The 14,257-nt window shown below is 40.7% G+C and overlaps 2 protein-coding genes and 1 long non-coding RNA gene across 4 annotated transcripts; all 3 read left to right on the forward strand.

The window, feature by feature from the left end:
- The first annotated feature begins 2,681 nt into the window (after positions 1-2,681).
- LOC106582712 (cysteine and glycine-rich protein 1) lies at positions 2,682-6,548 on the forward strand. The gene is made up of 6 exons (XM_014166064.3): positions 2,682-2,864; positions 4,269-4,378; positions 4,933-5,101; positions 5,404-5,533; positions 5,945-6,038; positions 6,197-6,548. Exons 2-6 carry the CDS (start codon positions 4,270-4,272, stop codon positions 6,271-6,273), a joined length of 579 nt encoding a protein of 192 aa, XP_014021539.1. The 5' UTR covers positions 2,682-2,864; position 4,269; the 3' UTR covers positions 6,274-6,548.
- Positions 6,549-8,892: 2,344 nt separating this feature from the next.
- On the forward strand, positions 8,893-12,620 carry LOC145862607 (uncharacterized). Its single transcript, XR_014382121.1, has 3 exons — positions 8,893-8,945; positions 11,159-11,272; positions 12,484-12,620. It is a non-coding gene; the product is annotated as an uncharacterized LOC145862607 (long non-coding RNA).
- A 56-nt stretch (positions 12,621-12,676) lies between these two features.
- LOC106582713 (troponin I, slow skeletal muscle) lies at positions 12,677-14,257 on the forward strand. Of its 2 annotated transcripts, XM_082967361.1 has the most exons (5): positions 12,677-12,862; positions 12,968-13,099; positions 13,189-13,278; positions 13,480-13,656; positions 13,932-14,257. In XM_082967361.1, the coding sequence occupies exons 1-5, from the start codon at positions 12,854-12,856 to the stop codon at positions 14,034-14,036; spliced, it is 513 nt and encodes a 170-aa protein (XP_082823487.1). In that variant the 5' UTR covers positions 12,677-12,853; the 3' UTR covers positions 14,037-14,257. The 2 variants fall into 2 exon arrangements, with proteins under 2 accessions (XP_082823487.1, XP_082823488.1); XM_082967362.1 differs by lacking the exon at positions 13,189-13,278.

Below are 14,257 nucleotides of genomic sequence, written 5' to 3' on the forward strand. Positions count from 1 at the left end.
ATGTCACTGATCCATCGTGAAACAGTGTTGTTTGAAGCAGCCATTGTCTGTATAGTTTTTTGGGCCTTTTACCCCAGCATTGTCCCAGCCATATCCGCAGCAGCAGGAAGAATTAAGTCCTCCACAATAGTACAGGGCTTGTCTGTCCTAGCCATTCAGTAGCTCACCATATAAGACGCTTCTAGCCCCTTCTTATTAATGGTATCTGTTGCTTTTATACATGTCTTACTACTCAAAAGTCGTCTTTATTCTCGATCAAAGAACGCCTGTGGCTTATTTTTCAAATTGTCATGTTTCGTTTCTAAATGTCTGCGCAAGAGTGAAGGTTTCCCGCGAGAGAGTAACAGTTAATTTGATTGGATGTTAATTGTTTGACTAGGCTACCTGTATTTGACATTGTGTTGTTACTTCGCTGAACACTAGATGGTTTAATTTTATTTTTGGCAGTTAAACGAGGCTACCCAGGCGAGAAAAAAAAATCAAACGTATAGCCCCGTTGGAAAATATAAATGTACTGTTTGAAAATGTGAAGATATATTTTTTTTCTCCAGCGAGGCGGGGCCATTTTATTTCATTTTATAAAATATGAATAGCATTTTTATTTGGCGTACCCCCGACTTCATTGCGCGATAGTTATTTTAGATAGCGATAGGTATTTTAGAATCCTGGATAGGTATTTTAGATAGCAATCTGGTGCCCAACGGCAGAGTTGATGACGTAGCACACAACCATTTGTTGATGCATGCTACATCTGAGCAGGGGAACGCGACACACATCATTGTATCATCTCTCTCTCAACATGTTTGTCCCATTGAGGGATAAAATAACAGTTTATCCCAACAAAAATAATGTATCTAGGCTAGGTAAAATGATTTTGCTCCAAAACTCCCCATATTGTAGGCCTATTTAACTTCAGCTTTGCCTAATGGCCCCGCCCCTGGAGAAAGTGAGTAATCCTTTCTGTAAACACGTTCAGTCTGCAATCATCATAACAAACACCTTATAAGGCATTGTAGCCAAGACACAAATTTCACAGACTAGGGAATGTCACAGACAGATCTAATATCATACTGGCCAACAATCAGAAGCTGTTGTATCTTTAATCAATGCAATACAATGTTTTGCTTTGCATATCATATCTCTTGGTAAGAAGTCCCAGACAGAGGCTATCTTGGATTGCTGGCATGTTATTATGTTTAATCTCCTCTTTCCATCATCACCCTCCCCTTTCCTTCCCTCACTTTCTCCCTCTATCCCTCTCCGTCTAGCCTCATTTACACCTTGCACTAACGTGAATTTGTGATCTGATCAATATGATCCAATCACTATCTGATCAAGGTTTGTCGCATCTACACATTGTATTAAAATGTGTCTCCTATCCATCCACTGTGTCCACATTGTGACCAGATTAGCTAATGCCTCCCTGTATGCAAATTATTTGACAGATATTCTTTAAAAATATTATGAATTTAAGACAATTACTGATGCCATAAGTCAATGGTGCTGCTTTTCAATGATTTTAGAGGCCGGTATCATTATGACTTAAGGGTTGTTCCACCTATTAGGTGCCTTTTGAGGAGTGTAACTTGCTACAAAAAATAAAGAGCACATGTTTTCCCATCTCAAGAGGTTAAATAAAAAAATACTATAATAAGTACCCATTAAGTGTAACAGGGTTGACCGTAACAGGGTTGACGATTTCATCTTAAATCAGCCATAAATCCCCTTGTGACAGGAGGAATGGAAGCTTGTTGTGTGTAACAGGGAGGGGCAATTGAATGCAAAAAAAAATTAATTGTGAATAAATGTCTAGCCTGTCTATCTATGCCTGTCTATCACGGTGGACGTGTTATGCTCGACTCGTTCAGTTTTCCACCACTAGACACCAGAAAACGGCCAAAAACAGTAGAACCAGCTCACATGCTCTTACACTCTGATTTGACTATTAGATGTTGAATGTTTCTTTTGAAAATAAAAAAGGAATAGTTTCACCATATTAAAACAAGAGTTCAGTTCTCGTAACAGGGTTGACCTTAGATCAAGAGACAGGTTTTATCCTTACCTTTAAATGAATAACTAATCATATTAAATAAATGAAATGACTTTGTTAAAGCAACAAAATAACTAGGGCTTTACAATGATGATGAAAAGCTGGGAGATATTTTGGGGTTAAGTGGGTTAAAATTTTCCTAGAACTTCCAGAGGGACATGTTAAAATTGTGAATTTTCATGTAAAAAAAACAACATATTTATAGAATTTTCCATGTGGTCTATATTAGAGGACACTTCATTTAATATAACAGGCTTTTAAAATTCTATATTAGTGCACAATTTCTACTTAAAATATCTAAGTCTGGGTTTACATAGGGACGCAAAAGGCATTTATTTTGTGCAATGACCCTTAAAAAGATCACAATCGGATCACAATGGCTTTTGACCAATCACATCAGATATTTTCACATCAGATCTTTTTCAGAGCTGGTCTGATTCGTCAAAAGACCAATTAGTGAAAAAAATATAAGAATTGGGCTGCCTGTGAAAATGCAGCCAACGGGTCTTTTAATTGTCTACACCTGTGGACAAGATCAGGGGTGCATGTTAGCACCAGGTATAAACAGGGCTTCTCTCACTCTCTATTTGTTTTCTCTCTGCATCTCTCTCTCGCAAACCCTTTTCCTTCAGCCATATAAAGCACTTTCTTTTTCTCCTCCTCTTTCACAGTCTATGTGTGTACCCAGCAGACTCCTCCCTAAGTCCCAGCTTGGTTTGTTTCTTTGAGTCCTTTTAGACTGAAGCCACTCCAAAACTCCACTGTCAGAGATCACTCTACAACCAGGGAGTTTCAGCCACAAACACTACAAAAGGTAAGATGGGACCATCTCAACACCTACCAGCTACTGTAGCCACTGCTTTCATGATGCATAGTATACAGTAACAGGCCACAGAACGCATTCAAAATGTTTCTTACTATCCAAGACTGCACAGATTCTACTGCTTTTTTGCTTTAAAAGTGCAGGGCAGATCAGATCTGATGTGCTAGAAACTTACAGGGTAAGAATGGTAAAATAAGCTGTTGTAAGTAGGGAATTAATTACTGTGTGTGTGTGTGTATGATGATGACCTCAGCTTTTAGATCATGATGGATGACAGAACACATTGTTAGATGTCAAATCACCAAAATGTTTTGGCAGGGTACATTCATGGTTCTATTTCCTGAGCATCTGCAGGAAAGGAGTCACAACTCAGGAAATGATGAGTAATGTCTGTGACCAGCTTCCTATGTAATGTGTTGCTCAAAATGACATTTTTTCAAAAGCAATATTCTGTCTAAAGTTGCCTGACCTGGTCAGTGACTAAGGTCATGAAGTGACTGCTAACATGTAGTTGAATTGCATTAACATTTTGGTAATTTAGCAGACGCTCTTATACAGAGCAACTTACATGGACAATTAGGGTTAAGGGCCTTGCTCAAGGGCACATTGACAGATTTTTCACCTCGTCCACTCTGGGATTTGAGAAAGCGTAGTTTCGGTTACTGGCGCAATGCTCTTAACCACTAGGCTACCATAAAATGAAGAGAATTTCCTGTTTACTCAAATTGCAGATTAGCACCTTCTGTCTTGGTGACATATTTCAACAAGAGAGATTGAAGTACAATACACTCATCCAACAGCAATTTATTTAAATTCAATAGTAGACTTGATAAGTTGGGTTAGGTCAATGACTGTTCTGAATGAGTGTTCTGGCACCTCCCTAGCCTCAGGAGGAACTTTGAATTTCATGAAAAGGAGAATAAACAGTGAAAGTGCCCGCAGGTACTGTAGCCAAACCCAGCAGCAGTTTTAACTCTAAGGCCATTCCTTTCTCTTCATTTTGAGTACATTCCTAAAATACCATACATTTAGACGAAAGGGTTTCTAGAGGATACCCAGGCTCTGTTTAAATACTGTATGTTCTCTCATCTGTAAAGTCGTTGTTTACATGACCAGAACCCTAGTTAAAGTCTGACTGGTTGCACTTCTCTCTGGTTTTTTGGGGGGTGTTTTTGTGGTCAAGTCACAAGTTCTGGAAAAACTTCACATTGTATACACAGCTTCATGCATTCCTCCTACTGTAGGTCTCCTACCATCCAATGTGTGTCAGGAACTGTAGAAGTATACTTGCTTATTTATATGTAAGGAACTCCTCCCATTCAGTGGGTGTCCAACAGAAGGACCCACATACCGCCCATTTCTATGTAAGGAACTAACACTTCACTAACTCCGCAGAATGCCTTTGGGAGGAGGAAATAAGTGTGGCTGCTGCCAGAAGACCGTGTACTTCGCCGAGGAAGTGCAGTGCGAGGGGAAATATTTCCACAAGTCCTGCTTTCTGTGCAGTAAGTGAGCCGCGCTGAGGTCATCCCGTTCTTTCGTAAACCACATTGACTTAACTACTAATGTACCAATTATTCTGAGCTGACATTAAGAGCTCAGGATGGAATGTGAAGTATTTGGCACTCGGAGGAAGCGGAGCATCCAAAGGTTCTCGCTAGCATGTCCTTATTTGGAGAGGGATAAATGGATGTGTCACAGGCCTTATATGGGAGGAAAGGTACCAGAGTGATCTGGCTCAGATGACTGTTAGTCTGAGTTAACTATGCAACTCTCTTGCCCCCAGAGTCAGAATGTCAAATGTTAAACTAATACTGTGGTGATCCCATAATGTCTTTGCAGTGACTCAGACTCTAAAGAGTCAAATGTCTGCAACTACATGGCCTGTTGCTGATAAACATAACACGAAATGACCTCCAATTGGAAGACTGTTAGTATTGGTCTGTAGCTTCTAAACTGCTTGTGTTGCTGATGTTGCTGATATGGCACAGCATTGACCAATCAGTTCAATGCCACTAAATCTGTCTGCCTCTTCCTGCCTAAAATATTCTGCTCTTAGTGGCATGTAAGAAGAACCTGGACAGCACAACGGTGGCCTGCCATGTGGATGAAATCTACTGCAAATCCTGCTACGGCAAGAAGTATGGGCCAAAAGGCTATGGCTTTGGTGGGGGAGCAGGCACCCTGAGCATGGACACGGGGGCACATCTTGGAATCAGACCTGAAGAGTAAGGAAGTAATCTTAGTTGTATGTACACTCCATACCAATAGGTCTACCAGGGCTATTTCCACAGCATTGCTGATATTCATCATTCCCTTCTAATAAGGGACTGATTAAAACCTGGGATAACATAACATTACATTAATTAATCAATCAATTAGGGATAAAGGAAAACCTTGAGGCCTGACTTGAATGCTGTTCTATGTAGTTTAATCATAACAAATCTAACCACAGTAAGTTTGCCCACAGTGAGCTGCATAGTGTTAGTCATTACATATCCAGTCAGATGGTCCGTTTGTTCATCAACAGGCAAGCAGCCCACCGCCCCACCAACAACCCCAACGCCTCAAAGTTGGCCACTAAGTTTGGCAGCTCAGATGTGTGCCCGCGCTGCGCCAAGGCTGTGTATTCTGCCGAGAAGGTGCTCGGCGGTGGAAATGTAAGTCAGAGTTCTGGGCTGATTCTGTTTTTTGGAAGGGGGAGAGCTACATTATGGGTAGTCTCCAAAACCCTGCTTCTCCTGAACATCATGGGGTGGTTTCCTGGACTCAGATTAAGCCTAGTCCTGGACTAAAAAGCACTTTTAATGGAGATTCTCCATTGAGCTTGCTGTCTAGTCCAGGACCAGGCTTAATCTATGTCCGGGAAACCGCCCATATATTTAACAGTATTAATGGCCATACTGTATCAACGGCTGCTGTGGCAGTGGGTCAACTGAAATGCATGATTGGGAATATCTTATCTGTGTTCAAATACTGTAATGTGAAGGAGAAGTACCAGTTATTGTTGACATACTGTATCTGTGCAGCCCAGTGCTGAGACAACACTTCTCCTAATCTGTCTTTTCCAGTCCTGGCACAAGAGCTGCTTCCGCTGTAGCAAGTGTGGGAAGGGGCTGGAATCAACCACTGTGGCTGACAAAGATGGAGAAATCTACTGTAAAGGTGGGTGTACTCTATTTCTGAACTTCTACTGTAAATGCATCAAAACAGAATTTAATTAAACTAGAGAAAATACAAATACTGTAGCATCTGTTATCAATTTATGTCCCTTAGTATTTATATACATTATTATATCAAGTATACTACCTTTTCATCCACAGCATGTTATGCCAAGAACTTTGGTCCAAAGGGCTTTGGGTTCGGCCAGGGGGCAGGAGCTCTGGCACATGCTCAGTAGAGCTCAGGCCTCCTCAGACTTCTAAACATTTGGACTGCAAATCCCTGGATTCCCCAGTCAACCCGTGTAATCCGGCTGTCTCATTCCAGCTACTGGCAGAGGCTCAATAGCAACACACAGTGCACAGTTTACCTATGTGCTTACCTTACCAGCGGAGTTAAAAAAAAACATGAGCAGCTAAGATTTGGCATTAATGAGGTTAACCACTAAGGGAACCAAGAATTACCAGCTTATTCACTTTGGCCTATTAAACTCCTTTTTGCAATTTGAATATACACCAAGTGAGTCAGTTTTTATTGACAGTAAAATGGACACATCCTGGTTTTGTTTGGCAGTTGGTGAGTTTGCTTAATGGGGCAATTTATCAGAGGCAGAGTGAAAGAAGAAAATCATAAAGTATTGTAGTCCAAGGCTATGAATTCTGAAGACTTGCATTGATCTTATCCTATGAGATGTACTGTATCAAATACTGTGCACATTAAAAGGTAACAAACTAAGAGGAAAAAAAACATTGTATTGAATTAGAATATGGGATAATTGTTTGGGAAATGGGCTTGAATGACAACGGCACATCTGGCCACAAAGAACCTGGTTTTTTTTTATATTTTTGACATCAGCACAACCTAGAGTCAGAAAAGGAGGTGCATATGATAGGTAAACGATACAAAACCTTGCTGAAAGCATATTCAACTGACAATCTCTTAGATTACTATTGGAACCAACATTTAAGTTTATTTTATGTTGGCACAAGATGGCGGCAAGGTTTGAGCAGTATAAACTAATGTAAATCATTTATCCACAGACAAGTGTAAAACTAACTCAATCCACGCATTCTGTGAATGTTAGTCCAAAATGTATGGGCAGAGCTGGAAAGTTGCCTGTCAGAAGTATTACAATTTTAAACTTTCAATCCGTCTGCATATTTCAATACATGGCATATGGGCGTATTGTGAGATGCCCAATGGGCTGGATGATTCACTCATCTTCAGAGAACCTGAAAATCAATGTTCCATAATTAATACAATGGGGAAAATATTGAAACTTTATGGGTGATGGGAAATAAATTGGTACCATTTAAGGCCATGAGTCAACCATTGTCATTTGATGAGGAGAAGAGCTGTCTGGGTAAGTTATTAGAACAATTTTTACCCACTGCAAAATGCAACGGGGGCACTATAGAATTCCACTCGTACAAAAAGAGGAATTCCTTTTCAATTCAGTCAGTGGTCGCATTGGAAGTGTTAATGTTTTATTTGAATTATAATTGGCGGGGAACTCAGACCCGAGATACATGGAACTTAATTCCCTTTTCACAATCGTCGAGCATTCTGACCTACAATTTAAACATGAGGAAACGCATGTGCAAGCCATTTTGTGGTGGAGATCACAAATGGAGGTGTGGCAGATGTGTACCATAGGATGAGCTATATAAGAACAGGCCCATTGTAATGGCTGAAATAGAATTAATGGGATGGTATAAAACATGTTTGACTCTGTTCTATTTACGTCATTACAACAAGCCCACCCTCCTATAGCTCCTCCCACCAGCCTCTGGTGTATACAAATAAATGTTCTGATCTTGACATGTGCTGCGTTCATAAAATTGTGGGAAGGTGGTATTTACCACATACAACTGGGAAAAATCTACTTGAACACCCCCTCCAACTGGTAATTAGTGTGAAACTCTTATCCCTGCGCTCCAATTTCTTCCACATGCTGATGTCACCTAAGGAAATTACCTCAACAGCACAATTGGCAGAGTAAATGCAACAAAACATTCATTATAAAAAAAGCTAACTATTATGAGTTTAACTCTATAGTTTACTAGCATGATAGCTGTACTATTAGTTTGTGGTTGATGCAGCTTGTTGGGCATTATCCAAGCCAGCATTTCTCAAATAATTAAAAACAAGTGAATGCATCCAACTGGTATTTATTGCTTTCCCACATGGGAAAGCATTAACTCCCTAATTCCACCACCTTTACACAAGGTCAATTGAACCTGTCTGTTGCAAGTGGAAAAACAGTTTTTTCTGATAGAAATAACGGCATTCTCCATGCACTGTAATTAATAGAATGATACGAGCTATTGATAAGCGCTAGCTAAATGGGTAATCTGTTTGGATAAGGGGATTGTAAATATAGGCTAAATGACAATTAGATATATTTTACCTTATGATCTCTGGAGATACAGTAGAGTGAAATGCTGTGCCGTTATGCAGAATTTAATGTATGTATGGCCTTATAATTTGCAGGGATTACATTTGAAAACACAAATGGCATGACAAGTAATATGTTCTATCTAGAATGTTTTAATAATCGAATTAGGAATTCGATTAATTCATAATTAGTACTTATCAAATTAGTAATTTAACACGATATCAATGGTTTTAATCATACGCACCGACTTTTCCTATAACGCGAAAAACAAATTCCGTGCCATGTGTTCGCTACCAAATCTCATGGTTTATTTGAATCCTTTCTACGGTAATTTAGCTAGTTTAACAGAAATTGGAAACACAACACCTAACCCAACCGACAATCGCCATGTTTTTCAAAATGTTGAGGAAATGATTCCAGTAGTCATGTGACTTGTATCTGCTCTGTGATTGGATGATACAGACCGCAATGCTGTACGGGAGTTTGTGTAGTTTGTTTGTCCCCTAACGCTGGTATGTACTGTATACAGTCTTGTACCCTTGACTCTTCTTTCATATATCCTTTTTTTTTTAAAGCAATTTAAATTATTTTGAATTAATGGTTCACCCTAGAGATAATTGTACCTCTTCAACATTTGGAACCACGCGACCAGTATATTGCTGAAATGTGTATGCTAAAAATAATTTGGCGCTCCAGTTCCGAAACCATAACTGCAGAAAGAGGGACACAGCCCATCTGAGCCCTATTAAATTGATTCAGTCCGTGCAAAGGAGCCACACCCGCTACACGCAACAGCGCCTATTCAACCTCAGGAACCTTAAGAAATGTGGCTTGGCAAAAAAAAAACGTTGATTTGATTTTGACGGAGATGGAATCCATTCCTATGACAAAGTATTGCAACTGTTTAGTCATAATCCCCTCCGTGTAGAAATACATGGGCTGCTCGTTTCAAATCGACAGCACTTTGGTTGATCCTGCTGCTATATATACATCGGAATTAAAATCAGCTGTCATGAGATGCATCAGTAGGCCTAGTTCTCAAGTGACATAAATCACAACCGACAGTCTCCGTATTGCCTGGTACAACAGGCAACCATAAATGGGAGATAGGCCTACTTGCTTCTAGACAAAAAAAAACAGCAGAAGCAGAACTTTCAATTTCAGGCCTGCAAGTTTGCAGCAACTTCACATTTTGTCATGGGGTGCAGAGAAGATATAGCAATTGTATAACTCATTTCATGCCATTTTTTGTAGCAGCCGCGGCCCCCTAAATGGTCACTTATGTCTAGGGCTGGCCCTGCGCACATACACAAAGCAAACCAAGCACTTAAGCATCCGACAACCCAATCAGAGTGGTAGAATCAGATGGTGATACACTGGTCTATGTATAGTTGGCAGGACTCTGCTATTGTGTGGTGGATATGATTGCATTCCTTTCATCAACTGCGGGGCTTAACATTGTCTGCAGTTAATATTCTAATCAGGCCGCGGGGGCCTGCTGTTCTCAGGGGGCAGCGTGTGTCTGCAATACCTTTCTCATTACCAGCCAACAGATCTGAAATGCAGGGTGAATACAACCCAGGGCCGGCTCCAGGCATAAGCGAAATAAGCGGTCACTTAGGGCTCCAGGACGCTAGGGAGCCCCAGACCCCAAAAAATAACTCAGTCGGGGTCTCAACTTACTGTTGAGAGTTAGAATGGTAGAATACACAAGGTGCAAGTTTGAAATTTGGTTGTGCATCAGCAATTTTTCTCTTGTTATGTCAGTAACTGACAGTCACTCAATTAGCCATGTTTGCTTACAATTTTCAGATTGGTAAGTTAGTCTAGCCAGCTATCTAAACTTGTAGTTATCATGGCCGAATAACGACCGGGCAAATGGCCAAAGGCCTTGACCTCCAGGTGGCCCCCATTGATTTTGTTAGTCACTCTCACTCAGATATCATTAACATGACATATGTCATGGAAATAGGTGTAGAATTGCAGGACATTTGCTTTAAAACGGCAACATTTTCTCTACACTCCATGGCAAAATGTGTAGAATTGCAGGAAATTAACTTTAAAGCTAACATGTCTCTCTGCTGTCAAGAGGGGGCCCACTAAAATGTTTTGCCCGTGAGGTGGGGGAGGGGAGGCAACCAAATCTCGCTTAGGGCCCCCAAAAGGCTAGAGCTGGCCCTGACACAACTGCTTGCAAAACCAACCCACTGGATCATATATCAAGGCTCCATCATAGTCAGAAAATAGTAAAAAGCAGAGTTGTGTTCATTTGGACAACTTCCTCCACTTGGTATTCATTGCTGGCTGTTGTCAGTTGAAGTTACTGGCACTGTCCCCAACCAACAGTAAGACTGGGCAGGGTCTTTGCAGTAAATCTGACATGATCCTTTGTAGCTCAGTTGGTAGAACATAGAGCTTGTAACGCCAGAATAGTTTTTTCTATTCCCGGGACCACCCATACATAAAATCTATGCACACATGACTGTAATTTGCTTTGGATGAAAGTGTTATATTATTGTGATACCTGATAAGGAAAGTGTCTGTCCCCACCTGGCACAACACACAGCCCACTAACACAATGTGTTATCACTGAGCAGCTGCTGGATCATGACCTACAGTACCAACACCACTGGAAAGTTCAGCATCATAAGCATTGGATAAGGGAGACCACTAGGGTGCATATGTGTGTGTGTGTGTGTGTGTGTGGTGTGTGTGTTCTATTTAGGGGTCCCAGTGACGGGCAGGAGGGACAATGGGAGGCTGAGTTAAATACTCTGGTGCATTCTTCTTCCCATCACTCTGAGCCTCTACAGGACTTCTCCAACCTTAGCAGAGAAAGGTAAGACTGGGCTCCTCTCTGAATGTGATATTGTGTAGACAATGCTTAGAGCTTTTCTGTAGTTCCTGAATTTGAGGTTTTCAGGTCTGATAATTGCAGAACGTTATTCATTGTAATATTTGTTATTATCGGTGTATATACGTATGTATTTTTTAAAACTATTTTGAAAACATCTCATATACTTTTAGATTCTATTTACAGATGCTCAAAATTAAACTGTAAATCAGTTGCAAATCTAAATAAACATTTTAGGGTAGGCCTATTAGAAAAATCTGGAATCAATTTATATTTTCTGTCTTTTTTTTTTACAATTTGTTTAGAAAATGTATTTAGCAATTTCAGGTTTCCAACTTATTTGAGTTTTCTAATGTCTCTCTTGTTCTATTCATTTGTCTTTTCTTTTGGGAAAGATTCTTTTCTGAGATTGTTTTACAGGTTTTTCTATGTTTTACCAGTTATTTCTGTAAAGTATTCCACACTGGTTTCCCATTACTAATCATTTACACTGGATTCCCATCTAAACTGGACACTGCAACATTCCTTAATGGAATTGGGAATTCTAAAAAATAACTTCCCAAATCCAGACCTCCTGGTCTATTTGTGGAGCATTATCCAGTGAAAATAAGCAGGAGAAAGCCAGGGTTGTTATCTGTCTGGAATAGTTACCATGCCAGGGCTGATGCACGTCTCTCCCCCTGTTTGCAATCACTTTCTTTTGGGGGGGAGTGCCACTGTCAGCAGAGAGAGGCGGCAGGGGGATGGGTCACAGGCCCCAGGCTCCAAGCCAGAGGGTCAGATGTAGAAGTGGGGACTGGTGATGTAGACCACTTGGAGCCCTGAGCGACCACTTGACCTGCTGATAATGTACTGTAGTAGTTGGAGAAAAACAACCCATGGCTAGATAGTAAACAACTATGACCAAATGGAAACATGCTCTATAGTTCATTTAGCAAAAGAAGGAATGAATAACAAAAACAGCTACGATTTAGGTGTTTTTCAGTCATATTACATGAGTACGATAGCTACTTTTCATAAAGTTGACAATACACTGTAGAATCATGCAATTACTTTGTGTTGCATATCAGTACATTGAAAGCTATGATAATAAATCAATGGAACTGAAATGGGAGACATAATTACTGTAGGCTTACAGGTGCAAATGGTCTCACTTGTCAAGTTCTTCAGAAACAGGTTTTATTTTTGTCTTCTAGGGGAATCTACATTGCCAAGATGCCGGAGCAAGTGTAAGTGTATTCTATTCCAGCGAACCCCTTCATGAGACGGGTCAGACAGCACATGCCGGTTCATCTTTAGAAACACTATCAATGACTGCCTGATCAATTCTGTGTGCCACATTCGGAAGTATTTCAGATCCTTTATCTCTTATGCTAAATTATGTTTACACTAAAATGTGTTTTTTTTCTTTACAGACAAGAGGTGAGATTTCCCTAATTCTATTGCATAAATGCCAATACACTGATTAAGTGAGACATTAATTAAACAGTCAATCTATGACTAACTTAATCAAATTGATTCATCTTTTTGAAGCGAAAGTCGAAGATCTCGGCCTCCCGTAAGCTCATGCTAAAGGTGAGTCTATAGCCACACTATGACCACAGCAATAACACTTGACTGTTTGGCAACTACCTCAGTCATATGAGGCCATACGTTTGAAATATTTCAATGTGTTTTCAGAGCTTAATGGTGGCCAAGGCAAAGGAGGAGATTGAGCAGGAGATGGTGGATAAAGAGGAGGAGAAGGAGAGGTATCTGGCAGAGAGAGCACCTGCCTTACAGACCGGTGGCATGTCCTTTGCTGAGCTCCAGGTACTCCCATCCATGCACACATTCAGTAAACCTATTGACTACATTGTCCTGGGTACTAGATCATTGCAAAATTCGAATTTCCCCAACAGGAGTTATGTCGGGAGTTACATGCCAAGGTTGACGTGGTGGATGAGGAGCGATATGACATTGAAGCCAAAGTCATGCACAACACCAGAGAGGTACAGTGCCTACTGTACCTCTCTGCCGCTTGAAACATACCTTCTAAATATGGTTCATATATCCACGACATGGTCGACTCCAAGGGCTAGCTGTAAAGATGGTGTAATCTGAGATGCCTTTTGTGTAGCCCATAGAGAAAGAAGCCATTTTAGTTGTATCTCTAGGATGGGGTCTACCTCTTCTTTCCACCTGTCCCATAGATCAAGGACCTGAACATCAAAGTTTTGGACCTGAGGGGGAAGTTCAAGCGGCCCAACCTGAGGAGGGTAAGGGTCTCTGCTGACGCCATCTTGCGCTCCCTCCTGGGCTCCAAACACAAGGTCTCCATGGACCTTCGTGCAAACCTCAAGTCAGTCAAGAAGGAGGACACAGAGAAGGTAAGTTTAGTTTTTCCTGGTAGATTTAGTGTGTCCTCATAAGATCAAAGGCAGCAGGCAATAAATAGTGTGATGCAACGATGAGTTTTGCTGAGTTTGTATAATATACTGCCTGGAGCTTTATTTCAATTGTCAATATTTCCCTCAACCGGTGGTAATCTATATATCAATGACAGGAGCTAACAGTTTGTTCTTGAAGCTGACCAGGCTGATATACTGACACACTGACATCCTGCTGACATGGTAGTGACTGCCATTGTGTGTACGCTCTGCAGGAGAAGACAGTGGAGGTGAGTGACTGGAGGAAGAACGTGGAGGCCATGTCTGGCATGGAGGGAAGGAAGAAGATGTTTGACGCAGCCAAAGGCCCCCTCCAGTAGACAGAGAAGAGAATACTCAAAATGTTTCTTTCATTTCTATTAATCCTGAACATTCAAATTGTGTTAATGGTTTAAAGTCTGGTTTCGGTGGCACTACAATGCTTGTATTTATTGTTTAGCAAGGCTTATACAGTACAAGCTGTATGCTGCTACAATCACAATGTTCTGCTTCATCCTCACTGTTAATATTGGCCTGAGAAGAAATTATAGAGTAAATTATA

Source organism: Salmo salar, chromosome 22 (genome assembly GCF_965601325.2).
Source record: "Salmo salar chromosome 22, fSalSal1, whole genome shotgun sequence".
Classification (NCBI taxonomy): Eukaryota; Metazoa; Chordata; class Actinopteri; order Salmoniformes; family Salmonidae; genus Salmo; species Salmo salar.

Excerpts from the sequence above, each read along its gene's own strand:
- LOC106582713 (XM_082967361.1), top strand. Across the intron at positions 13,100-13,188 it reads TGTCCTTTGCTGAGCTCCAG|GAGTTATGTCGGGAGTTACA; the intron begins GTACTCCCATCC and ends TTTCCCCAACAG. Across the intron at positions 13,279-13,479 it reads TCATGCACAACACCAGAGAG|ATCAAGGACCTGAACATCAA; the intron begins GTACAGTGCCTA and ends CCTGTCCCATAG.
- LOC106582712 (XM_014166064.3), top strand. The coding sequence starts at position 4,270 with ATGCCTTTGGGAGGAGGAAATAAGTGTGGCTGCTGCCAGAAGACCGTG. Across the intron at positions 5,102-5,403 it reads CTTGGAATCAGACCTGAAGA|GCAAGCAGCCCACCGCCCCA; the intron begins GTAAGGAAGTAA and ends GTTCATCAACAG. Across the intron at positions 6,039-6,196 it reads TGGAGAAATCTACTGTAAAG|CATGTTATGCCAAGAACTTT; the intron begins GTGGGTGTACTC and ends TTTCATCCACAG.